The sequence below is a fragment of the Macrobrachium nipponense genome, chromosome 41 (assembly GCF_015104395.2).
Source record: "Macrobrachium nipponense isolate FS-2020 chromosome 41, ASM1510439v2, whole genome shotgun sequence".
Taxonomy (NCBI): Eukaryota; Metazoa; Arthropoda; class Malacostraca; order Decapoda; family Palaemonidae; genus Macrobrachium; species Macrobrachium nipponense.
This window is the reverse complement of record NC_061102.1, coordinates 46,498,520-46,526,424: the sequence shown is the minus strand read 5'-3', so window position 1 is coordinate 46,526,424 and position 27,905 is coordinate 46,498,520. Positions and strand designations below refer to the sequence as shown.

General features: G+C 35.4%; 1 protein-coding gene across 1 annotated transcript in view; it reads right to left on the bottom strand.

The window, feature by feature from the left end:
• LOC135212906 (nephrin-like) overlaps positions 1 to 27,905 on the bottom strand; it is a 109,778-nt gene that overhangs the window by 70,359 nt on the left and 11,514 nt on the right. Inside the window, exons 3-6 of the mRNA XM_064246652.1 lie at positions 23,639 to 23,751; positions 22,420 to 22,522; positions 19,917 to 20,104; positions 423 to 552 (exon numbers count right to left, since the gene is read on the bottom strand). Coding sequence (XP_064102722.1) covers positions 423 to 552; positions 19,917 to 20,104; positions 22,420 to 22,522; positions 23,639 to 23,751 — 534 coding nt within the window. The remainder of the gene's footprint in view (positions 1 to 422; positions 553 to 19,916; positions 20,105 to 22,419; positions 22,523 to 23,638; positions 23,752 to 27,905) is intronic.

Below are 27,905 nucleotides of genomic sequence, written 5' to 3'. Positions count from 1 at the left end.
TTTTCCGATTGTGTGAATATATAGGTAAAGTTCAGTAAAAACAGGCATGCTTAAACAAAGAACAGGAGCAACCAACAATCATGATTTAAGAACGTGACAGACAACAGATGATTAGATTAAAATAGAAATGGAAATTTTCTGGTCTGCCGCTCTTTAGTAATGGTCAGGGACTGAAAAGGGGCCCGGAAATTTGCTCTGTGTAGAGGCAGAAATTCAGTGAGCTCAGTTTTGAAGAATTGGAGCTAGATTATTCGTAAATCAATGTAAAACACCTCTTCCCACGTTATTCATTTATCAGTGGCAGTGTAAAAAAAAAAAACTTTTTATGATTGTCTGGTTAATTAGAGTAAGCAGCGTACCTAACCATACATACACAGGAAAATGTTTAGAAATCACTGAAAACATAATATTTTATTGCCTACCTTCTGTTATCCTCTTGTCTAACCCAAGTCACGTTTGGCGTGGGATTGCCAACTGCTGTGCAGAGGACGGAAGCTGAGCCCTCTTCATCCACCGTCACCCGTCTGGATGTGACTATGTTCTCAGGACCATCTGGGTTTCAAAGACAAGATCTTACAACTGACGTTGCTTGGAATGTAACAGGCACCTGACTTTCATTAAGAAAGGGGTAGAGACCAACAAGATAGGAATGAACAAATCAGCAACTCAGACTAGATAATAAGGCATTCTCTCTCTCTCTCTCTCTCTCTCTCTCTCTCTCTCTCTCTCTCTGTTAAGACATACTGTTATCTTTGCGGCATCCCTGGTCATACAAAAAAAGGCACTATGCTAATCTTCTCATTCAACTTCCAATTAATCTGCACACATTTTTATACCTTTTTTTATATACATATCCCGTGACCCACAACTTCTCTCATTCCACCGCTGTTGGAAATATTTGCTCTATATGAACCAACTACTACCATTCTCCCAGTGTTCACAATAACACTCACGGCTCCATATTTGTTTTAATTTATCCCGCTTTGTCACACTTCAACCTTCATCTTTGATATTGTTCATTCCACAACTCTTTCCCTCTTAACGACCTCTTTCCTGCCAAACTCCCTTCTGCCGATTTGTTTTCCGTATTCTAGGCAGAAACGAAAAACAAGGGCAGAACACGTGTCGAAGGTGCCCCGACTAACGGGGATCGAACCCACACCAGAAAACACGGGAAATGGAAGGCATATAAGGAGGAAGGTTAGAGGTAAAAAATACTAATGGGTACTCTAGGGTTTAAAGGGGTTTGTAACCTCGCCTGTTCACCTTTCCTTTCACTTTTTGAATTCATACCATTTCACCTTCATATCCCATGGAGATCACAAATAAAAAGCTCACTCCATATCCTTTAAATCACCATTTCACCTAAAAAATAATTCAAATGGCTTACGGGCTGCTTTTTAGCTAAAGCCAGCTAAATCCTCAAACAACAACAACAACAAAGACACGAAATAAAAGTTAATATGCTAAAATATTCAGTTTAAAATGTCAGTACAAAGGTATTACGTAACATCCAAATGGAAAGAAAATACGAGTGACAAGGAGAAACGTTAAAAGTCCAGGGTGAACTTATGCTAAGAAAAGAGGGATGGAGGTAGTTTGGTTGTTTAATTTCGGAACTCATTGTTTTCATGCAAAGTAATTCGAGGATTGCCATCTGCTGAGGGGAACGAGCCCTCGACAAAATTTAAAGTTGATTGTATTCAATATTTATTTTGTATTTTTTGCATCCCGTTGTATACATCATGAATAAAAGGAAGACTCGAATAAAAGGGCATTTTTGGGACTGCTAGAGACCTAATTTTCGGCATGATTTTATTATTTAGAAACTTAAACAGTTATAACACAGACTGGAGGGAAAATAATTCTCCAAGAAATAAAAGTATAAGTATTAAATTTCTTTGTGAAAGTCAGATCATTTCAAGGTTAAGGAATAAGCCCTGTGGAGGAGTGTATTTAACTTGAAATCGAAGCAACAGAAACTGTAAAAAGTCATACCTAAGTTGGTAATGGTTTTTTTCCTGAAAATAGAGGTATGAAAGCTAACATCATCTCGTGTTACCAGTATGTCTAAGAAAGTGGAGTTGCTTATCATTTTCGTCCTCAGTTGTAAACCTTATATTGGGGTGACCGAGTTAGCAATTTCCAAGAACACATCAGCCTGTAACCTGTTTCTGAACATGAGAAAGGTGTCATCCACTTAAAAAGTCAAGTATATCTTAGTTTAACCAGACCACTGAGCTGATTAACAGCTCCCCCTAAGGCTGGTGCGAAGGATTAGAGTATTATTTACGTGACTAGGAACCAGTTGGTTACTTAACAACGGTACCTAAAGCTTATTGTGGAATCCGAACCACAGTATGTCGAGAAATTAATGTCTGATCACCAGAAATAAATTCCTGTTTCTCCGTTGGCGGCAGGCAGGAGCGAACTCGGGCCACCAGATTGGTAGGCGAGGACGCAACAGACTCGTCCATTGAGGAACTTATCATCCACATACCAACTGTAAAACAATGGGTGGTAAGTGAGAGGGTAATTGTCCAGCAACTGCTCCTCTAGATGACACATAAAGACACTAGCAAAAACAGATTCCAATGGACTAACCATTGCCATCCCATCAATCTGAAAATAAGACATTGTTAAAATCAAAGGCTTGGTCCTGCACTGCCAAACACAACAACTTTTTCAAAGCATCTCGATGAAAACCATTACATAAAAAATCCTTTGTTGATAAAAATCTTATCTTTTTATCTTTTATTAGAAAAATAATTGAATAATCTCCTCTACAGGTACGTTTGTAAAGTGTGATTCAATATCTAGACTAACCATGTATAAGGCTGAATCCTGAGTGAAACCCTTTTTTCGAAATGTTCTGAAATGGTGGGAATTAGGACATTCTGAATGCTATTGCATATCTTTTCTTACAGCAGCGACAGAGCAGTGGTGACCCCTCAGGTACATGAGCAATTTTGCTCGACAAATGTTCCTACTAAATGTCATAAGGAGCATTTAGGAAGTAGTGTTGGCCCATGGCAAATTGGTTCCAATTGGCAGAGTTTCCACTGAAGATGCTGTAATAGCATTCGTTTGAACTGTGATGATTAGTTACAAAGGGCACTGGACGCCACTTACACGTCCGAGAAATGGAAAGCCCTTTCTCTACATCAAGCATTAAATGCTGTCCAAGAAGTAACCCAAAAGTCTGTGAACCATGCAATTCTTTGGGATAAATATTTTAGTGCACATCAAGGCCCTATGGAAGCTGCTTAGACATATGTACATCGGTGTCAGGAATTGGCTTTAGAATGTGCTTTCCGCTGCTCTCGGTGCCAAAATGACATGAGTGACTATATGCTGACTCACAGGTTAGCCAATGGTTTATAACTGTGGATTAAAACAAGAAATACCCCAAAACTACGAAAAATATGTCGCCAAAATACTACAGAAGTGCAAAATATATGAGGCAGCTCAAAGGGATACTGGGCCCAGGAAAATTAGCCAGAGACTCACAAATGCCAAGGTGGGGAAAGAATTGCTGGGTAGTGTACATGTACAATAACCTTGGGTAGAAATAATGCTTTAAACGTAGAGGAGTCTCTAAGCTATACTTATTTATAGATGTATGTAAATGTTTAGGTTTATTGGATGCAAATTTCCCCATCATGTTAAGGTAGACAGGATTTCAGTAAATAAAACTGGTAGAGAACAGCCCATTATTGTGGATGCCAATGACGCCACTAATGGTGGGAGCAACACCCATGACATCATAGAGTTGTCGTTCTCCTTCAGGAGACCAATGTGCCTAAGCTCAAAAGGTGGATTTTAGAGTGTATCAGTGGTACGAAATTTAATATTAAACAAAATCCATTACCGTTAATAAAGGGATAGCCACACCATATCCACCTTCTCCCTGATGCAGTCTAATATGCATGCCATACACCAATACCAATTCCCAAGCATTGGGAGCCACAGGTAAAAAACAGCTGGACTACAATGCAAAACTGGGAAAAATCCACCCTGTTCCTATAAGAACTGCAACTGATTGGTACGCACGAATGGTAGTAGTAGTTCAAAGGAATGGTGTGGAGGACTGAAGTTTGTGTTGTCAAATTCTTCAGTTAGAGAGAGAGAGAGAGAGAAAGCAGTGGTTGGTGGAGCGGTAGTTTGTGATAGAAACAACTATTTTTGTAATTGAGGTAGTTGTTTATTTTTTGTTTGTTTTTGTAGTTTAGTACGATAGCGAGTGTTTAGAGTGAGTGCTTTTTTTGGTTCTGGCTGCAGCAGAAAGTGAATGTGTTTTCGGCTGCCTGAATTCTTTATCTTTTTTTGGATTATCTTTGTCTTGGTCTTAACAGTAAGTACTTTTGTTTTTTTAGTGTGGATGTGAGTGACAGGATTAGGTTGTAATTGTTTATTTATTTATTTAGTTAGTTTTGAATGTTAGTGATGGTTGACGATTCTTTACAGGACTGCAGTTCCTACTTAACCTTCCTCAATATACAGTGCTCACCACCTAAGTGGTAGATAAGGAGTTATTGTCCCCTTGTCTCGCAGCATATAGTATTGGATTAAGGACTATTGCATGGAATTGGATAACGGATTGGATTGCTCTTGGATGATTGTACGATTGATGTTGACGGCTCAGAACGAACCTTGATTATTGTGACCAAGTATATAAGATTGATATTTTTGACGACAACTATGGCTGGACCTTGGAATTGAGAGTGGAATCGTTCTTGGAGGATAGATATTCGTTAAGTTGACGACTGGAACGAATTTGGATTGATATTGACTACAGATAGTACGATTGACTTGGAAGTACAGTTGGCTCAAGTGCCATAGTTGGAGTGCTGGAGGCACTATTCGCCTATAAGGCCGCTATATGTGTCATAGCAGAAGTAGCACCACTTGGGAAGAAGGCAATTTCCAGCCAACCAGTAAGCCTATCTGCATATGCCAGATATTGTTTTCCACATATTTGAAACATATCCGTGACTGTCTGTTGTAAAGGATATTCAGGGGGTGGGGTAGGCAATAGTGCTTCCCTTTGTTGGGATGGCATGATGACATTATATGTTCTTCACTGCATACTCTTTTGTTTCAATTGGCCCTCCATCCTAGGCCAATCCACAGCCTGCCATGCCCTATGAATCATTGAATCAGAACTTTGGTGGCCTGAGTGTAGGTTAGAGGCAGCTTGTTCTCGTAGTGACTTGCCAGACATATGTGCCCTTCATCATATGAATACACCAGTTCATCCACGATCCGCAGGGGATCATCAACAACCCAACGAAACAGAAAACAGTCGTTCTACTAACAAAACAATGCACGACTAAGCGAACTGGGTCGCACGGAAGCATAGACGGAAGGAACGAAGGCCATGACATCGTGAAAACACAGCAGATTTTCCCTTAAATATCAGCTAAGTAAACCTTTTCATTCATTCTGTGTGTAACTTTGGTGTTCCTCTTATGTGTTCCTGGGTGAGTTACTTGACATCCTTAATCTTACTTTTCTTGCAGGGATCTATCTTCATCTTATGGTTATTCGTCCATGCAGGCCTTTTATCTTTGTTCTATGCCAACCATTTTTTTTCAGAGGTTCTCCTGAAATGTTTTATCATATCTTATTTGCTTAATTTTAGTATTTTGGGGGACACATATTTATTTTCTGTGACACATTGTCAATATATAGCATATGCATTTACGCAGTGGATGTGTGTATTCTTACAGATATTTTGATAGGGTTGCTAGGAATCATAGTGATAAGAAGAAACACAAAACAAAGATGGCCACCCCTGCACCCAGTAACCCAGTGGTAACATTAGTTAGCGCCAGATCAGCAATTGTTCCCTTTCAAGGCAGTGTTAACGGCCTCAAAGGGTAGAATCTTGGATATCATCAGTGGATGCTCATTTAAAAGCAAAATGCATCACTTTACCGTCCCCACAGCTACAGGAAGCTAAAAGCTTCACTGACTTTGCAAAAGGGGATGCGGGATCCTACCTTAGAGGGGTTTCATTCCAAGAGGCAAATACATGGGATGAATTAAAAATTAAGTTACGCTCCATATATGGCAGTGGGGAGGCCTTGGATGTAGTTTTAACGTTGAGGAATATTTTTAATTTGGTCTCTATGACTCATCTTAACTTGGTGGACAGGGCAGCACTTATTGCAGACCGTTTGAATGAATATCTGGATAATTTGAATAATTCTACTTGGGTTAGAGGGACAGACGTGGCTGTAAAGGATTTTATTATACTCACATACTTAACTTTCCTAACAGCTATGTTACCAGAAGCCTTGGTACAGTGTTTTGATGAAGAGCTATTACCTGACAGCACAGAATTAGACATCTATAAACAAATTAAGAAACATATGTCTATATGTGCAGACCTAGGTCCATCACTCGTTCAAGTTTTTGCAAAGAATGAAAGTAAATCACAGCAAGTAAATGTAGTTAATAGTAATGCACCAGGGATAACTTGTTTTAACTATAAGAGGTCGGGACGCATGATCACAGATTGTCGTACGCGTTATTGTTCAATTCATAATAGCTCAAGTCATGCTTATGCTCAATGTTTTTCATGCAATCAGCAGCAAGGTAACGCTAAAAATACACAGAATGTTGCCAATGATAACAATAAGAAGAATCCACATTATCACAAATAGAAACAAGTAAACAGTAACTCTGCTCAGAATCAGAATCAAACAAATCGGGCACCGGGGAACTCGGTTCCTGGTCCGTCTAGTTAAAACAATCAAAGTCAATCAAATTTTCTGAGCGTCCAAAACAAAGCAAATACCACGTAATTAACTCCAGCGGGGGGAGTGATGTTTGGTTGTCTTTATCAACATCCTTTGAATTAAAAAATAGATTTAATCACCTAGAAGACTTATGTGAAACACAGAATTTTCCTATGAATCACAAGACCGTATCCAAAAAATCAGTGCAGGATCTCGTAGACTTTCATAGAATTCTCGCAATAATCAGTAACGATGAATCACACCCTACTTTACATGTCGTAAATCTAGAATATCAGCCCTTTACATTGTTTTTTTATTACGGTAGTCCACGTAACATCATGGACTTATGGACTCATCACTTGTTGTTTTCGAACTTCCCTATTGAGAGGTCCTGAGTGCGACTTTCAGGCATTGGCAATAATGAACTAAGTGTAGTAGGCGAAACTCAAGTTCAGTATAAGGTGGGTAAGTGCACGCTTACTGACACATTTATAGTTATGCAACACATTGAGATATATCCAGTTGTAACTGTAGGATATCTATCCATGTACGTTCAAAATATTATCCTAGCTCCTGCAAAAATGGCGTTTTTATCAAAGGAAAATCCTATAAATCTTCGAATACATTAAAATCCGTTTTGGACAAAAAAGAGACAGACAATCAAACAGTAACTTACATTGAAGAACCAATCACTTGTCTCATGAATCATGACATTGTCCAAGCGATCCAACAGAATTCTCGCACACCCGTAATTGCAGCTTGCATGCAATCTCTCGAGCCAAATGCACCCTTGAATATTTCGGTGCGTGTCAAGAAAACCTTGCCGGGGTCTGAACTCTTAATCCTTCCAGACAACCTGAAAATTAACAGACTTTCCGCGACACAAGCATTATACAATGTTGACTCAAAACAACAGGTTAACATTGAAGTCTGTAACCATTTGAATACCAATCTAGTAATCCACAAAAATCAACACATCGTGGATATGGAAGTGTATAAATATCGCATTGTTACTGTTGCTGAAATTAATTATACTCAACCCATTGTTGACGAATCCCTCTTACAATCTATCTAAAGTAAAATCAATAAAGACATTCAAGAAGTGGGAATACAGCAGAAATTTTTTTAACTTTTAACTAAATATCATGATGTTTTCTCCACTAGCGAGGGATCTCTAGGGAAAACGGATGTCATAGAACACCAAATACAGTTAAAAGACAAGCATAAAGCTATATATGTACCTTCGTATCGACTCCCAATGAAATTTCAGAATGAGATAAATGACGAAGTAGACAGATGTTAGAAGGAGGAGTCATTAGGAAACTGAACAGCCCTCATAATTTTCCCTTGATTGTTATACCCAAAAAATATCGGACTTGACGAATTTGGGTAGATTTCTGTCGTTTAAACAAGGAAACGTTTCCCGATCGTTTTCCGGCGCCATGTACCGACGATATCTTATCCTTGTTGGACAGGATAGATATTTCTCTAGCTTGGACTTACTTAAAGGCTTTCACCAGATACCCTTAGCTAAAGAGAGTACCCCATACACCGCCTTCAGCACAGTCAGGGGACACTATGAATTTTTACATATGCCTTTCGGTTTACGTTGCGCCCCAATTACATTCGCCAGAATGATTAATATAGTGTTTGGAGATTTATTGGGTGATACCCTTCATGCCTATATGGACGATCTTGTAATCTTTTCTAATACCTTAGAAGAACATTTGCATAAACTAGAGTTAGTGCTACAGAGACTAAGGCAACACAATCTAATAGTAAAAATATCAAAGTGTGAGTTTTTAAGACCGAGTTAGTCTATTTAGGTTTTATGGTGTCTAGTCAAGGTCGTAAGTTAGTCCACGATAAGATGTTGGCTATCCGTAACTTTCCAGTACCTACTAACGTAAAGGGGATACAACAATTTCTGAGGAGTAGCGGGTACTATACAAGGTTTGTGCGCAACTACTCAATCATAGCAGCTCCTTTAACGGATCTTACGAAGAAAGGCGTAGATTTTATATGGTCTGAAATGCATCAACAGGCGTTCGATACCTTGAAAGAGAAATTTTGCAGTTCACCTATCTTAAAATTCCCTGATTCCAGTAAGGATTCTTTATCGCAACTGACACCTCAGACCAAGAGGTAGGAGGGGTACTACTTCAGAAATATGATGAACAGTTCTTCCTTATAGCTTTTTATTCATGTAAACTGAAGCCCTCTGAAAGCAAATATGCAGTAATAGACAAGGAAGGGCTAACTATCGTTAACGCACTAGTAAATTTTAAGTTCATAATCTATGGCTATCCTATTAAGGTCCTTACTGACCATAAGCCCCTCACCGACTTCTTCAAAGGCTTTAATCACAGTCCCAAAAGAACTCGGTGACATATGATCATTCAGGACTGGATATTCTTACTTTTCACTTACCACCTCCTTTCTGAACCCTCTACCCTATTTGTATGTATGTGTTGATGAGCTGTCTTTAATTGTGAAGTTGTTTTCTTTTACAGGAATTAAGAGTGAGTGTTTCATTAATTATTGTATCATTGAGGTTCAGATGTTATCTCTGTCTGAGATTTGTGTATTAAAATCAAGGTTTTTTCATGGTATTTTCTTTGTCCCCTTGAATTGACTTTGCACACCTATTAAAGTTAGATACTATTCCACCGTATGTGGATTTAGTATTGTGTTTTGAGAATACTATTTGTTGAGATGAAACTGTGTATAGTGTGGTGGTGAACAAAACCAACGCAATATAAATATATATATATATATATATATATATATATATATATATATGTATGTATGTATGTATGTATGTATGTATGTATGTATGTATGTATGTATGTATGTGTATGTATGTATGTATGGATAGATAGATAGATAGATAGATAGTTAGATAGATAGATAGATAGATAGATAGATAGATCTATCTATCTATCTATTATCTATATCTATCTATCTATCATCTATCTATCTATCCTATCATATATCTATCTATCTATCTATCTATGTATGTATGTATGTATGTTATGTATGTATGTATTATGGTATGGTAGGTATGTATGTATGTAGTATGTATGTATGTATGTATGTATGGTATGTATGTATGTAATGTCTGTATGTACTATATATGTATATATATGTAATATATATGTATATATATGTATATATATGTATATATATGTATATATATATATATGTATATTATATCTATATGTATATATATATATGATATATATATATGGTATCTATATATATATGTATATATATATATATGTATATATATATATATATGTATATATATATCTATATATATTATTATATGTATATATATATATATGGATATATATATATATGTTATATATATTATGTATATAGAATATATGTATAATTTATATATATAATATATATATGTATATATATATAGTATATATATATATGATATATGTAGGTATATATATATATGCTATATATATTATATATAGGTTCTATAATATCTATATATGTATATCTATATATGTTATATATAATATATATGTAGATTATCTAGATATAGATATGTTATATATACATATTATGTATATATATATATTATGTATACTATATAATATATATATTAATATATATGTATATATATATCATATAGGTATATATATATATGTTATATATATATATATATGTATAGAGTATATATGTTATATATATATATTGTATATAATATATATATGTATATATAGATATGTATACTTATAATATTATGTATAGTATATGTATATATATATATGTATAATTGTATACGTCACTCCATGGGATATATATCAGTGAGTTAGGACACTATATGTATAATATTATAATATATGTTATAATATTATATATGTTATATATATATATTTATATTATTAATATGTATATATATATAATTATGTATTATATATATATATATATGTATATATAATATAATGTATTTCTCTCTCTTCTCTCTGGTCTCTATATATATATGTATATATATATTAATATGTATATATATATGTATATATATATATGTTATATATATATATATGTATATATTATATATATGTATATATATATATGTATATTATATTATACATAATTATGTATATATATATTAATGTATATATATTTATTATATATGTTATATATATATATAATGTAATATATATATATGTATATATATATATATGTATATTATATATATGTAATATATATATATAATATGTATATATAATATATATGTATAGTATATATATATATGTATATATATATTAATATGTAATATATTATATATATGTATAAGTATATATTATATATGTATATATAGTATGTATATATATAATATATATATAATATAATATATATATGTTATATATATATGTAAATATTATATATGTATATATATATGTTATATATGATGTATATATATATGTATATATATATGTAATATTTTATATTGTATATATATATGTGTCTATATGTATTGTATATTATTATGTATATATATATGTATATATAATTATGTTTTATATAGTCTCCTCTCTCTCGTCGCGTAGTCGTCTCTCTCTTCTCTCTCTCTCTCCTCTCTCTGAAAGGAGAGACAGACAGACAAACAGAGACAGAGAATTACGCCTGAAAACGTAGACATGACACCATACACAAAGGAATATCAGCTGACATATTCTAAAGCTTACAGCTATGAGCCCTGACACAAAGAGAGAGAGAGAGAGAGAGAGCGTGCGTTTAATTTTACAGGAGGTATAATGGCATCGGGTAATCACAGGAATAATGGAAAGGAGACAAATGATCTCTGTTTAAGCCTTAGGGATTTACCATAGCTTTAGTTGGAGATGAATTACACTTCTGGTGTTCCAGCAGAGATTCATTAGCTTTAAAAATCCTCTTTTCTGCAGAAAAGGATCAGTCTTGATAGCTTCCAAGTATCTGTAGAGACACAACGTCAACTCAGAGAGGAATAACTTTTTACTTATTTATACGGTTGCTCCTGTCAAAACATAGAATGCGCGTCAACCATATTGTCTGTTTGTACCTTCATTACTGAGTAATTTAAGAACTTTTTTTATATAATGCCTGGACACTTTTTAAATTTTGGCATAAAATCATTCTGTATTTTGATTTAATAAGAACTCGTTTTCAAATAAAATATACATGCATACATACATACACGCACACACACACACACACACACACACACACACACACACACACATATATATATATATATATATATATATATATATATATATATATATATATAATATAATATATATATATATATATATAGAAGACTAGTAAGGAGGCTCAAGCCCTACAGATATCACAAGGTGGAGAGGTAAAGGCATGTCTCAGCGTAGTACATAATTTATTGCCGACGTTTCACATCACTTCGATGCATTTTCAAGGCTGGGAATGATAAAAAAATATAAACATACAAGACTCGTCACTGATAAAACACCGTATAATATTTAAAACTTAAAATTGAACACTAAAACATTTAAAATGTAAAAATTATTGTACAACAACACTAGGTTGGAGAGACAACCTACCAGAGTAAAAAATAGAAGGTGACTGAAGGACAGAGTGGGGAGGAAAAAAAAAATAAGTAAAAAAAAACACCCACACACAAAACTATGTAAACAAACAAGTGGTTAGGCTATGAACAGCTGAACTGACGACGACTGGGCATTTAAAGTCGGTACATTAGTTTTGATTAAAATGGATTCCAGTGTTAAAAGCTCGTCATCTTTATTGGCTGATCCAATAATTTTAAAATCATCGATGTCCAAGCGGGAGCGACAGGTAATAGAGTGGTTCCGGATGCTGGATAGCTCAGGATTGGATAATTTGCATCCTGTTCGGAAACTGACTCCTTTGTGGGCGCAGAAACGGACTTGTAGCAGCCTCTTCGTGCATCCAACATAAGTACCCCGATTACATCTGGGACAAGTGTATTGATAAACTATGTTTGACACCAAAGGCGGGCTTAATCTGTCTTTAGCTCTGAAAAGAGATCGGATTGTTAGAGGATTTTTCGGAATTCATTTTAGGTTCAAGGCTGGTAATTCCTTGTTAATTAATTGTAATACTTTCTTTTTGAAGGAACTGTCATGGAGGAAAGGGAACTTAGCATAGATGATTAACTTGGGAACGCTATGTATAGGAGGTGGGGGGTTTATTTTCATGTTTAATAATTTATTGAGGGTTCTATAAAAGTGCACTGAGGGGAAACAGTTGTTGCTAAAAAAGTTTACTAGAAAATCTATTTCGTTGTGGAAAGAGACCCAACTGGAAGTGAGGACAAAGATGACGAGCTTTTAACACTGGAATCCATTTTAATCAAAACTAATGTACCGACTTTAAATGCCCAGTCGTCGTCAGTTCAGCTGTTCATAGCCTAACCACTTGTTTGTTTACATAGTTTTGTGTGTGGGTGTTTTTTTTTACTTATTTTTTTTTCCTCCCCACTCTGTCCTTCAGTCACCTTCTATTTTTTACTCTGGTAGGTTGTCTCTCCAACCTAGTGTTGTTGTACAATAATTTTTACATTTTAAATGTTTTAGTGTTCAATTTTAAGTTTTAAATATTATACGGTGTTTTATCAGTGACGAGTCTTGTATGTTTATATTTTTTTATCATTCCCAGCCTTGAAAATGCATCGAAGTGATGTGAAACGTCGGCAATAAATTATGTACTACGCTGAGACATGCCTTTACCTCTCCACCTTGTGATATATCCTTATATGTATATATAGTATATATATATATATATATATATATATATATATATATATATATATATATATATATATATATCCGTTAATTAGTATATTCCTAATTCCGTTATTGGAAAAGTGGTCTGGTTGAAACCAAGAGCCAATTGGGCTCGCATTATTGAATCTTGTCAGGCACTTAATATTTCAGATGCTTTATTAGATCCCGATCCAAAAAAGAAGTTAAATGAAATGCTGATGGCTTTTTCTAATCAGATATGTTACTAGAAATGTCATGAAATTTGGGGCAAATGAACAGCCATGGATTATACATATAGACGAGACTACCATAACCAACCGACCAAATTCAATGCATGGATGCAAAATCGTTCAAATCAAAATTTCCTTATTTTTGTCGAATCTCGTCGTGCTGTGAATAGAACCTACCATTCAGGTAAGAAAAATTACAATAATTGCTTAAAGAGGAACTTGAAGGAATTACCCAGCCTCATTTGAGAGGGACGAAATTGGCATCATATATCTTTGGTTCATGCTCATCTTCCATTCCAACCCTACTAACACATGATGATATATTAGTTACTGGTCCTGGGGTAAAGTCTGAACAGTTTCATCAAGCTTTTGAAGTTCAACAACCAGCTGGGATGTTCCTCTCCTTGCAGAAAAAGATGTAGATTTAGCCCTATCTCAGGCATCTGACTGCTCAGATACACTTGTGATTGCTAAAATAGCTAAGATACTGAGGAAGCATATTCTGGCTCATCAGTCCAGGTTTGACAGTACCTTTGGTGAAGGATGCATCAACGATTCCATACCTCAAAGTCTGCTCCAATTCACTAGTATGGTTAAACATGGCATTCACAAACTGTACAACAGAGATGGCCAAAGGCATGCCATTCTTCCATGTATTTACAGGTTGTAATGTAGTCTCAGCCTTTAGAAATAAAGGAAAGAAAACAGCATGGCAGACATGGGACATTTTTCCAGAAGCCACTCCAGTTTTTTCCAAACTCGGCAAGTACCCACCAACCATCGAGGATGGTGATTTGAGGATTCTGGAGAAGTTTTTGGTCCTTGTGTATGACAGCCTGTCATTGACAGGTCAAGCGCTGTTAACAATGTGGATGAGGCCAGACTTGAGTTGTTTGCCAGAAAGCAGAGACCATGTAAAGCCATCACTCCAACCAGAGCAGCTCTGCTTCAACACACCAAACGTTCAGCATATCAGGCAGGTTGTGTATGGGGTCGGGCAATTCTTTGCCAGCCAGAAGCACAGTGTCCAGCTGACGGGGGATGGGAAAAGATTGAAGAGGACTGGAAAGTCATCTGTACAGACAATTCCCCATTGCAAACAGTTGTGAACAGCTTACAAAATGTGGCTGCTAGAATGGTTTACTCAAATTGTCAGAAATCGAAACAACTAGCGGCCATCTTGAAAAGAGTCGGCCATATTGAAATTTTGCGTGGACACCCAGATTGCTCGAAAGAGGTAGTTAAAATGAGGCCCAGTGCCAAATTTCATGCTTGTATTACAAAACTAAGTATTTTTCTACTTATCTGCTGCACTAAGAGGTCCTTTATTCCCCACACCGTTGGACTGTGGAGCAGCTTCCCTGAGGAAGTCGCCCAACTGGAACTTCAGAAGTTCAAACGAAGGCACTATACATTAGTGCCCTAATATAATACTTATTCTCCTTGCATTTTAATACATTTTTGTCTACTTGTTAATTAATTGATTATCTTTTATTAATAAATGGGGTCTCTTCTTTCTGTATTTCCCTTTACCTCGTCTTACTTCTTCCTAATAAATACTATATTCTTTGACTGTGAGCTTGTTCCATATGAGTAGGTTTCATCTATTGATTGATAATTATATATATATATATATATATATATATATATATATATATATATATATATATATATATATATGTGTGTGTGTGTGTGTGTGTGTGTATGTATATATATAATATATATATATTATATATATATATATATTATAATATATATATATATATATATACATATATTATATATATATATAATATCTATATATATATATAATATATATATATATACTATATATATATATATATATATATATATATATCAAGAGCATTGAGAGGAAGAATTGATTCATCTGCTTTAACCTTAGTGCAAGATCATATGGAACAGAATGTAGTAAAAAGTCGATAAAATTAAAACTAATAACACAGAGGAGAAATGATCAAGTTCGATCTGTATTCTGAGGCATAAAGTAAAAAGACAAATATTAGAATTATATCAAAAGGATATTTGAAAGGAACAAATATACGTCTACCTGTAGATTCTTAGGAAAAACTATTATCAGTAAAAAGATGGCAGCATAATGATTAATAATCTAATTGACTATTTATATATAAATTAAACGGGCGTCTTCTTTCTTTCTTTCTCTCTCTTTAAATCGTAAGTTGCAGATCTTTATGGACAGAGCCAAGAGACATCAAACCCATGAGGGTTCCAAAGAGAATCAACCTGGAGAGAGAGAGAGAGAGAGAGAGAGAGAGAGAGCGAGGAGAAAGAAAAGAGAGAAAGAGAGAGAGAGAGAGAGAGAGAGAAGGTTATAAGAAAAGTGGATAATTGGATAAATACCAGGGAATGAAAAATAAAAACCATTACACGTAAAAGCCAGGAGACGTCAGCAGAGAGAAGGAATGAATTTGCTCCATCTTAGATATTGGGAGAGCTGAAGAATCCACAACAGCACCGAGCAAACTATTCTGCATTGTAGTTGTGGCTAAGATAAACTCCTAGCAAGCCGAGGAGTATTAAACCTGATATTACAAAACTCCTCGCCGTTTGCAGCAGTAGCCTGCCTGGTGTTACGAGCTTGAACAGGTAGGTCAGGTAGAAAAGAGTGCAGAGGTTGTTTGCTGTTGTAGCACATTTTATAACCAACATAGCGAATTCACTTAAAGTTTACGCCGCAAGTCAAAATAAGAGTTGGAAAAGTAGACTTGACTGATGGCATGACTTTGATCAAGAGTTTGAGATGAGATTCGGCACCGGAAGACCGTAGTGGAGAACATTACTTCATGTATGGAAGAAGAAAAGTTAAACGACTTAGATGTGTTAAAGTCTTCCCGACACAAGCAAAAACATTTCTGCAAAACACCAACCTTTTGAGAAACAGAGCAGGCAGTGTTGTTTACAATTATGCCCCTCGAAAGTCAGTTTCGTATCAGAAGTTATACCTTAGATCTTAAAGGGCCATTGACACTTAAAATCGAACCATTTAAGTGTGACTCAAGATGAAAAGGCAGAAGTGGTCTGTATCAACTAACTTTCATACTTCTTATTTTAGAATGGTTAAGCTTCATGACCCAGAGTCTACTTGAGTCATATACGTCCCAGATCTCTATTCAATGCTTTTACAGCAACAGAACTAATGCGAGGAGAAGGAACAACAGCTAGTAGAAGAGCATCATCGGTGTATTGCAATCAGTTGTTCTCCAAAATCGTCACATAAATGTTAAATTATAAACAGCAACGGTTCAAGAACTCTATTTTGAGGAACACTTGAAATGACATTACTAAAGTTACTATACTGGTCATCAACACAGACCCTTCACGCTCTGCCTAAAAATAACTGATTTTAAATATTGATAAAAGATCCACCCATTCCCAATGATCTTTGCTCGTAGATATGTGCTTCATGATTCACATAGTCAAACGCAGCAACTAAAATCTATTTCTGCACCCTAAACAATGGCTTTCTTCAGTAAACCTACAAAGAAGATGACACTAGTTTTTGCTATGATTAGATGTTTCTCGATCCCTTTCCAGTAATTGTTCATATTTGCTTTTCTTACAATTTTTTTTATTGGAAGTCTTGCACAAATTCTTTTTTTCTTTTTTCTTTTACCATTTTCGCCGGTAAGAATAAAATCATATATAACAATTTTACTCTACGAATAAAGACAGTGCAAATATATGAAAGGGAGATTTTCAGAGCGATTAGTGCTCTGATACTATGAAGGGGCTAAATTTACACGTACGTCAATCATTGCATATTTAAACAAGTACTCATACTATACTTCGTTTTTCTGAAATGGCAATGATCGGGGATTTTTTTTTTATTCATAAAATGCTATCGGGCTATGTTTCTTATCCTTTCCATCGATCATAGAGCCTTGAACTTTAGCTTATTTTCATTAAATGACGGTCCTTTCAGTCTTCATGAGTCTGTCGCAGGAAAATTTGCTGAAGAAAGAAACCTCATCTTCAAAACCTTTGCTCACTCTCCAGTGCACATAATCACTTGACCGCGTGGAACAATATATATGCGGGTAGAAACGACTTCCTTCTGTGCTCTATAATAAGGCAAATGAGCTTCTACCATGGCAACCTAACGACTTCTTTCTTATACGACCTCATTCTTTTCAGAGAGAGAGACGCAATTAAACTCACAGTTGGGAAATAGTCTTGGTTTTCCTAAAATTAAGCCATTTCATTTTAGCTTGTTACCAAATAGACAAACTTCTAAGCAAAATGAACGAAACCCTAATTTAAATTCCGATTTTTACCACTGAGCGCTAATTACACTTGACCATTGTGCAATTTGGCTTGGCTAGTTGTTATTCCAGCATTAGGTCTCTATCCCCTTTATATTAAAATCTTATTTAACCTTTGATTTATAAGTGTGAAATTGGCATTGACCATGACACCATTCTTCAAATCGGCATCATTAGTCGAATCTATCTTTCATAGTTCAAAGGTTACGACCAAAGTTTAATGTCTGTTTGACATTGACATGTAACTATGTAATCCGGGACACTTAAAATTTCTCACCATATGCATAAATCTATGCAATACAAAAACACCGTATCGTGTTTCTAAGTAAATAATATACCTATATGCACATCCAGACCAATGTACTATAAAAATATAGTGACAATTATCACATAAGTGAAAAACATAAAGCAAGAATTTAATGTGGTATAAAGCAAACAAAAAGAAAATAATTTGGAAAATTAATAATAAATGCAAACAATGCAGACACTAAGCTAGCTTTCTTTTCGTTTGGAGCATATGATTATAAACAAAAATAAATGGATATGCACTAAAACTGAACTTACATCTTTGAATATATTTCTATGGTAGTTGTGTGTTTTATGTTTTAATAGGTTTTTATTTTCTCTAGCACCTATGATCTCTGTGTATTTATTTATGTTCGTAGCTGAGAAGAACTCAAAGCAGCTTATGGGACACCAGATCAGTTTATGACCTGGAGACGGAATTTCGTTCATTTGAATTTTGTAATTTTAAGCAACAATCGAAAACCATAATACATCGCATTGAATCATCTAGCTATATGTCGTTGTCTGATTTGATATTGTATCTTAAGAGTAACTTAATTATGATAGATGGGTTTTGCTCAGTACATATAAAATGAACTTTTGTAAGATTTGCTTAAGGAAATATGTGGAATATGTTCTTTAAGAAGTTGTTCGTTGCTGTTCCACTGGTTCGAATATTATCTAAAAATGGGTGTTGATTATTGTCTGTGACTCAAGTAAAGGCTACTGTTATAAAATAGATGAAATAATTGTACACTGAATATTTGTACAATTATAAAAAAAAAGCTTCTTGCGTTATCAAGTGCTATATAAAAAAAATAGAATATGGTTCCTAAATATATATTATTTTATTAAAATAATGTATTATGTTCATTGCATATATTTTAAATAAAAGATGTAAAACGCTATTTGTCAGATACCCTAGCACAGGAAAAATATTTAAATTTCCGGTTTGAATGTACAATATACAAGTTACCAAAGTCTGCTTACATCTTTAGAGTTGTTTGATAATGATCTTCTCAAACTCAGATCAAACTAGATTATTTTCAGTTACAATGCTATCATTTTGCAATGTATGAAATGCTTAGGTTTATAAAGTATACAGACAACAAAAAGTTACTAAATGTGGCGAATACAACCAAATATTAACTCATTTCTATCTTCACCCACACAAACACGAGCGAATCGGTGACAGACACCACAAGCACTTTTCGATTTGATCACAAGAAATCGTAGAAAATCTTGATCTGCTCAGACTGTTAGAACAAATTCCTCAAAAGACCTTAATTACTTGCTATTTCATAATTGTTGCTTTCCTTTTGCCTGTGTGTCTGTCTACATACTACAGCCGATCTCTGAAATCCGCATTTTATTTTCATATATACCCTCTATTCTCCACAGAATTCTTAAGCCTAATTATACGTAATTCCAACCCTACACCTGGCGCCCGCCCAGCAGCGTCCCTCTCTCTCTCTCTCTCTCTCTCTCTCTCTCTCTCTCTCTCTCTCTCTCTCTCAAAATTGAGAATAAATGATCAAAGGAGTTTCGGAAAAGCCACTCACGTACACTGGACATTAATGACGAAGGAGGCGGTGGCATCGCCCCTGGGGCTCGTTGCAGTGACAGAATACTCTCCTGACTCCTGACGATGGACCCGTCTCATCTCAAGGCGCCCTTCTTGTTGACCATCGCCTCTTCCAGCGACAGGCTCCACTTGGCCCTCCAGTTCCAGGGGACCGTGCCACCAGCTGTACCTGAAGAAGTGGCAGAAGGCCATTTTGGTGCCCTTGAAGTGATCTCCAAAAGAGAACATTTCAGTGCCTGGCGACATGGAGGAATTCGCGATTGAAGGATTAATATATAACAAATTGAACTAATGGAAGACTTTAAAAAGATTTAGGACATTAAAAAAAAGCTCTCGAAAGCTACTTCTGGAATAAATATAAAAGCTAATGGCAGTTACTGTAAGTAGTTGAAAAATTTGCAAATAAAAGGCAATTTATCTAAGCCAAGCCAAACGTCTTGATTTACAACTACTATAATTTGGTTTGATAGTGAATATATGGGATAAAATGATCTGCCATATCTCGCTCCCATCATCGACCAAATAATTTTACGTTGTTTGTTAGCAAGCATCTGACTTTTGAACGAATAATTAATCCGAAAACAATCTTAACTCTACGCCAGCGTGTGGTAATTGCTACTGCTGGTACGATGAGATGGCGAATTCCAGATTTTCTTGTTTTCCGAATGTTGATATCTTCAATGTTTAACGCTCATTCGTACATTTTTGGAGTTTTATTCTTCAAGAAATATCCTTGATATGCTGAACAAAATCGTTTTGGATTGCAGTAAGATTCAAAGTCATGCGGCTTATATATTTTCTCCCAATGCGGTGCACTTTCGTTCCTTTTACTGTACCTCCTTTCATATTCTCTTTCTTCACCTTACATTCCACCCTCTCCTAACACTTGATTCATAGTGCAGTTGAGAGGGTTTCCTCCTGTTACACCTTTCAAACTTTTTACTGTCAATTTCTATTTCAGCGCTGAATGACCTCATAGGTCCCAGTGCTTGGCCTTTGGCCTAAGTTCTATACTCAACTCAACCAACATATTATCGTCATTAGATACATCGCGGGTTTACAAATATATTATCAGTAATGGCTAGAAAGCGCCGTATAGCTCCCAGGTGCCTCACACTGAGGGACCTGGGGCAACCCGAACAAGATGTAAGGTCTGTAAGGTCCCCCGATTTTGTTTCTTTGTTCAACATTCTTAAAACTTCCATCACAAATCCAATTCTAACGTCGACTTCTAACGTCATATCATAACCATTAGATGCCTACTCCCACCTTTAACATCCAGTTTCCCGCTTGGTCTAGATCGGCGAAAAACGAGCAGAGCTGGCAGTTGGCAATATGTTTTAATATAAATCCCTTGTACATTTTTCATTATCTTACTTAACTAAACCTGAAATGTAGAGAGGGAGAGACTCCTCAACTCCACTCTTTCGCAGTAGTACCATAGTGAGAATGAAATCATAGGATGATATTTCAACTGCCTCGATTCCTGTCTGGTTAGACTCAAATTCCTTCTTGTGCCAGATATCTAATGAAGAGATCCTTATAAAATAAGTTCAATGCGTTAACAAACACAGCTTGTCCTTATCATACATTCGTTTCTTTCTTAGACAGAATGTTATCCGAAAATTTGGTTATCGAGCGATTTAATTCTGTTCCTCCCTGTATACAGAGTGAATTCCAAAGAATCTCCTAACCGCCATTTTTCTTTAGGCCTAGGAATTTCATTGGGAAAGTGGTATACTAAAATATCCTCGATTTCTTTACGTATCTGACAAAATATTTTCATATCTCAGTCAAATAAAGATTTTTTACATATTTATCCATAAATTGCATTTTCTCTAGTGACAGAATTTACGAACAAATATAGGATACAGTAATTATAATACGGGTATCGCCTGTAAAAGAAAGGGACAACCTTACATCAACAAAAAATGGAAAATTTACACCATTGGTACTTGTAAAAACAGTTCATATCAAAATATAAACTAAGATACATACACATTAATCACGAAGTTGCCTTCAAGTTTAAAAGTTAATTATTTTTATAGGACAAAATGAGTAGATTTGTCTCAGGGATCACTAAAAGCGCATCTATTGCTATAACCTTCAAAGAACACACACTGTGGAAGGTAAACATTCCGAATTCGTTTCCTATGGAATTCAGAACACGTTCATGCTGAGAAACAGTGCAGTTCTAAGGTTCTTTTTTCTTCTTGTTGATTTTGGGTATTCCACGAATTCTTTCTGACTGTCTTTATAATTGTGATAAACACACATAGAGCCACACATACACAGCTATATATATATATATATATATATATATATATATATATATATATTATATATATATATATATATATATATATAATGTATATATATATGTATATATATATATGCTGTGTGTGTGCACCCATGTGTGCAATCATATAAGCTTACATGATCGATGTGCCAACACAATTCACACAAAGCACCGGAAAATCTTACTTAACTGGCGGAGGATTCGCAGTCGCTGAAGCCGTCATAAGCAGATCCTCTTTTTCGTGGACGTCGATGGTTCCTCTCGGCACCGACATCCAAACTGGCCCATCTGCGAACATCACACATAAAAATGTAATAATAATAATAATAATATATCTGAAAGCAAAACTAATGGTAAAATAGTGTGATGGATTAAGCAATCAAACCTGTAAAAGTAAGAGAATAAAATCATCCACACACATTCTGGTCACAGTCTATGTTCTTGATCCTCGGCCCCACACTGCCGACCACCGACTCCCGCGACTTCCTTGATAAAAGCGGGACGCCATATCTTATAAACTAACTATAGATTCTTCTTGAAAATAAAATCATTACTTCCCATAACCTCTTCAACACAACCTGCGGGCATGGTAATAGATAAAGAAAAAAAAGTGGGTACTGGGGGCAATAGTATTATTATAGATTCACATCAACCGTGCATTTGATGTCTATATAGGCCCGTCCATTATGACGCTCCTGATTGGCTGTTGATAAACCAATCACAGGGCTGGAAACTTTGTCTCTCTCGAGAGAGTTCAGATATGTTCCACCTCTCCTGAGACATACCTTTGAAAGACGTATGCCTCAGGAGCTGTGGAACATACACCTTGTCTATGTGAACTCGAGAGAGAGAGAAAGAGACTGAGAGTTTCCAGCCGTGTGATTGGCTTATCAACAGCCAATTAGGAGCGTCGTAAGTGAATGGCCTAGACATCAAATGCACGGCTGATGTGAATCTACTATAGTTGCTATACATCTCGGTCGGGAATTTGCTGCCGGGCCAGACTTCAAAAAGTATTTCATGTTAGTTTATCCTGTTAACATCACTTATCCTGTTTTCTTTGTTATAGCAATCGCTTAAAATGAATGTTTTTGTTATCTCCACTAAACTATCTTGAAAAGCATGTTAAAAACTCAGCGAAATCATGGTTCTTCGAGCATTCAATCTTATATTCACTTGTTTTTTTTTATTATTTTATTAATGTTTGTAGAATCACATTTTCTTTGCAACAACTCAGATGCAGGAACGATAATTACGGAGCAGTTCGACATACCAGAATTTTACGAAAAGAAGAACTGCGAAATATTATCTGTCTTTTTTGTTTGTCTTACTTCCCTACGTACTTCTGTGTCTTTCTCTCGGGGACATTAATGAAAGCTGCCGGAAAGCCTTATTATTACTTACGCAGCACATCCAGTGATATGTTTGTCGAAAGAACAACTCCCAGGCCGTTCTGGGCGTCACAATGGAAGGTTCGTCCATTGTCCTCCATGAGAGCCTTCATGCTCATCTCAGACCTAAAGGAGAAGACGTGTGAATGCAGTATTCATTTCAACACACTCAATGCAGCCCTTATGCCAAAAGTTAGTCACTGAAATGAGTTGAAAGGGTAAGAATGATTCAGAAGTTATAATCATTAGAGCATAGTATGCTTTACATAAATATACACCATATTGCTGAAATGTCAGTATTGGAATATCCGTTGCAATGCCTTTCTGTCGAATGAATCAGTCTCATTTTCCATCCATTCTTGTCTTAACAGGAAGGATGTCCATTTTAAAAAAACTACGAACCTATGAATTTACTCGATGAAATACTTCCAATAAAATTTCATTCTCTCTCTCTCTCTCTTCTCTCTCTCGCTCTCTCTCTCTCTCTCTCTTTATATATATATATATATATATATATATATATACATATATATATATATATATATGTGTGTGTGTGTGTGTGTGTGTGTGTGTGTGTGTGTGTATGGTGTGTATGTGGCTGTTTGTATCTGAATGTGTGTCCGTCAACATTAATCCATTTTGCTTGTCAGCAGGGAGGTCAACTCGCCAACGCACAATGTCATTGGTCACTTTTATTTTACAAGCTCTCTCTTCCCCAAGTTTATTAAGCCCCTTCTGCTTCAAGAACCCTTTCCCACCGTCTATCCTGTACTTTCTTGTCTTCCTCTCCTCCTCTGGAGAATTATCCCCACGCGTCTCCTGTTTACCATCTTTCATTCTCTCCAAATGACCGAGTTATCCCAGAAGCGCTTGATTTGTCTATCCCGGATTCTAACCTGTGCAATATCATTAGGTCCCCAACCAAACATATACTTCAAAAGCAATTCAGTTCAGCAACTTACACTATTTTTTATTGTTTTATTTTTATTCAACATTTATATTAGCTTCCATAAAGACGAGCTTGCTCAATAACCACATATTGCATCCCAGATTTCGCTTCCAAAAGCATTTATAATTTTTCTCTCTCTCTCAGTCTGTTGCTTGTTGCTCATAACTTGTTAATGCGGGATTCCACCGAGGCAACATTTTGGTAACGTGTGGTATGCTACACTGTCGCGCACGACAAGTGTATTTCCACCAATTCAACAGACGGCAACATGTAGCACGCAACTGTGTGGCATGCGACAGATGGCAACTTGTTGCCGCATAACCCGACGCATGCGACAAGATTTAGCCTGTTGCCTAGTGTTGAACGCCTTTCCACCAACTGCGGGAAGGATTCGATGTTGAAAGCAACAGGATGAACTGGTCACAAGAAAAAAACCCAAGAATTTATAGAAGAATGTAGGAAACTTGCTGTTCTATGGGATATATGCTTGACAGAGTACAAGAGTAACCCTGCTAAACTAGATACGCTGTGGGGATTAGCAGAGAAATTTAACTAGTAAAAGAGATCCAGAACTTTCTACTGCTCACTCACGCATGTGAGTCGGTTTGAAGGGAAGATTCTCTCTCTCTCTCTCTCTCTCTCTCTCTCAAGATATCGTACTAGTAGTGACAAATGCTCTCGTTGGCTATTCTCTCTCTCTCTCCTCTCTCTCTCTCTCTCTCTCTCTCTCTCTCTCTCTCACAAACACACACACGAGATGGTGCTAAAAACGGCAGTGTTTTCATTGAGCACTCTCTCTCTAAAATCCAAAATAAGAAAGAAACAAATTAAGAGAGGAATGAAGAATATCAGGTAAAAGAAAAAAGCAAGCCATCAACGAGATATGCAGAGGTGTCAGCAAAAAATTTCAAAGCATCAGCTCCAAGATTCTACTCAAGAGATAATAACTGTCTTTATTATGCAAGAGGATATTGCAGATATGGAGAAAATTGCAGATTCAGACACAAAATGAATAATTATGATGAAGGAAGAACAAATATTATGGAAAAGTTGGATTTTTTAATGTCAGAATTTCTGGAAATGAAAAAAAGAACAACATACCAAAACAGGAAAGAGACATGGGAAAATCCTTATTATTACCAATATTAAATGAAGGAGAAAACACGCAAACCATCATAGTGATGAATGCGCAGGGTTTAGTTACGAGTAACTCAAAAAGAAAAATAGAGTACTTAGAAGAACTAACCCAAATTGAAAAGAAAATAGATATAATGAATATAAGTGAAACCTGGTATTCCCAAGAGACTGGGAATGATGATCAAATAAAAGGGTTCCAAACTTATAGATCAGAGAGAAAAAATAGGAATCAAGGGGGAACCGCAATATATGGGAAAGACAAAAAACAAGGAAAAATATATGAGAAATATAGTAACTCAGAATGTGAACTAATAGCGGTAGAATTTGAATCTGAAAAATTAATGAACATAGTAATATATAAACCTCCTAATACTAAAGAGTTTGACTCAATAATAGAAAAATTGGATGATATATGTAGAAATCACAAGGACTGGACTATTCTCCTATCTGGAGACTTCAACTCTCCTTTCGTAGACTGGAAAGAACGAATAGGAGATTGTGGATGTACTTATACATATAAAAAAGAGAGTAATAGTAGTGCAGAAGATAAGAGGCAATTCGAAAAGCTATTAGATATGCTACTAAAATACAACATTCAACAAATAAATCACCTGCCAACAAGAAAGGAAAATACTTTAGACCTAGTATTTGTGAACGAGATGAATTATGTTAAAGAAATAATAGTTTATAATGCGAGTATTTCAGACCATAATGTCATAGAATTAACAGTCCATTCCAAAGCAAGTGAAAACAGAGATAAGCAAGAAATGAAAAAGTGGGAAGGATATGGAAAATACAACTTCTACAGTAAAAATATAAAATGGTCAGAAATAAATGAAGAATTAAACAAAGATTGGGATAACATTTTCGTAAGTGATGACATAAGGGTAAATACGGCTCCGTATTATATAAAATATTAGAGAAAATAGTGGATAAATATATAACGAAGAAGAAAAGTAAACATCAGTCATGCATACCAAGAGACAGAAGGATCTTGTTCCAGAAAATCAGAAAGTGGAAAAAAGGTCTTGCAAAAGAAAAAAATGCATGGAAAGTTATTGAACTAAAAAGTAAGATAGAAAATGCCGAACAAAAGATTATACAATCAAAAGAAAATTAAAAACGGGACTTGGAAGAAAAAACCCTAATAAACATCAAGCAAAACCCCAAACTATTATACTCATATGCGAAGAAGATGAATAAAAGAAGAATAGAAATAGGCCCTCTAAGAATTGAAGGGAGATTAACAAATGAAAAAAAGGAAATTTGCAACATATTGGCAGAACGATATAAGAGAGAATTCACCCCTAGAATAGATAATGAAGATAATGATATAGAAGTAAGGGATGAAAATAGTGAATATTTAGCTGACATAGATATTAATGAAGCTGATATTGTGCAGGCTATTAATGAAATTAAAAATGGAGCTGCTGCAGGGCCTGATGGAGTGCCTGCTATTTTGTTAAAGAAAGAAGTTCATTCTATCGCAAAGCCACTTGCAATATTATTAAGACAAAGTGTAGATACAGGCAAGATTTATGATGAGCACAAATTAGCATATATTACCCCTACTTTCAAAAGTGGATCAAGACTAGAGGCAAGTAATTATAGGCCTGTGAGTCTAACATCACATATTATGAAAGTGTATGAAAGGGTAATGAAGAAAAATATTATGAAACATTAATAAAAATAATTTGTTTAATAAAGGACAACATGGTTTCGTACCCGGAAAAAGTACACAAACCCAACTGTTAGTCCACCGTGAGAACATATTCAAAAATATGAAAAGCGGAAATGAAACAGATGTGGTTTATCTAGACTTTGCAAAAGCTTTTGACAAAGTAGACCATAATATGTTAGCGAAGAAAATTAGAAAACACAATATCGTGGATGAAGTAGGAAGATGGTTAAAAGAATTTTTACACAACAGAAAACAGATAGTTATTGCAAACGACGAGAAATCGGATGAAGCCAAGGTAATATCCGGTGTGCCACAAGGTACGGTGTTAGCTGCAATACTGTTTGTTATTATGATTGAAGACATAGACAGTAATGTTAAGGATTCGGTAGTGAGTAGTTTCGCAGATGACACAAGAATAAGTAGAGAAATTACTTGTGATGAAGATAGGAACGCTCTACAAAGAGACCTTAACAAAGTATATGATTGGGCAGAGGTAAATAGGATGGTATTTAA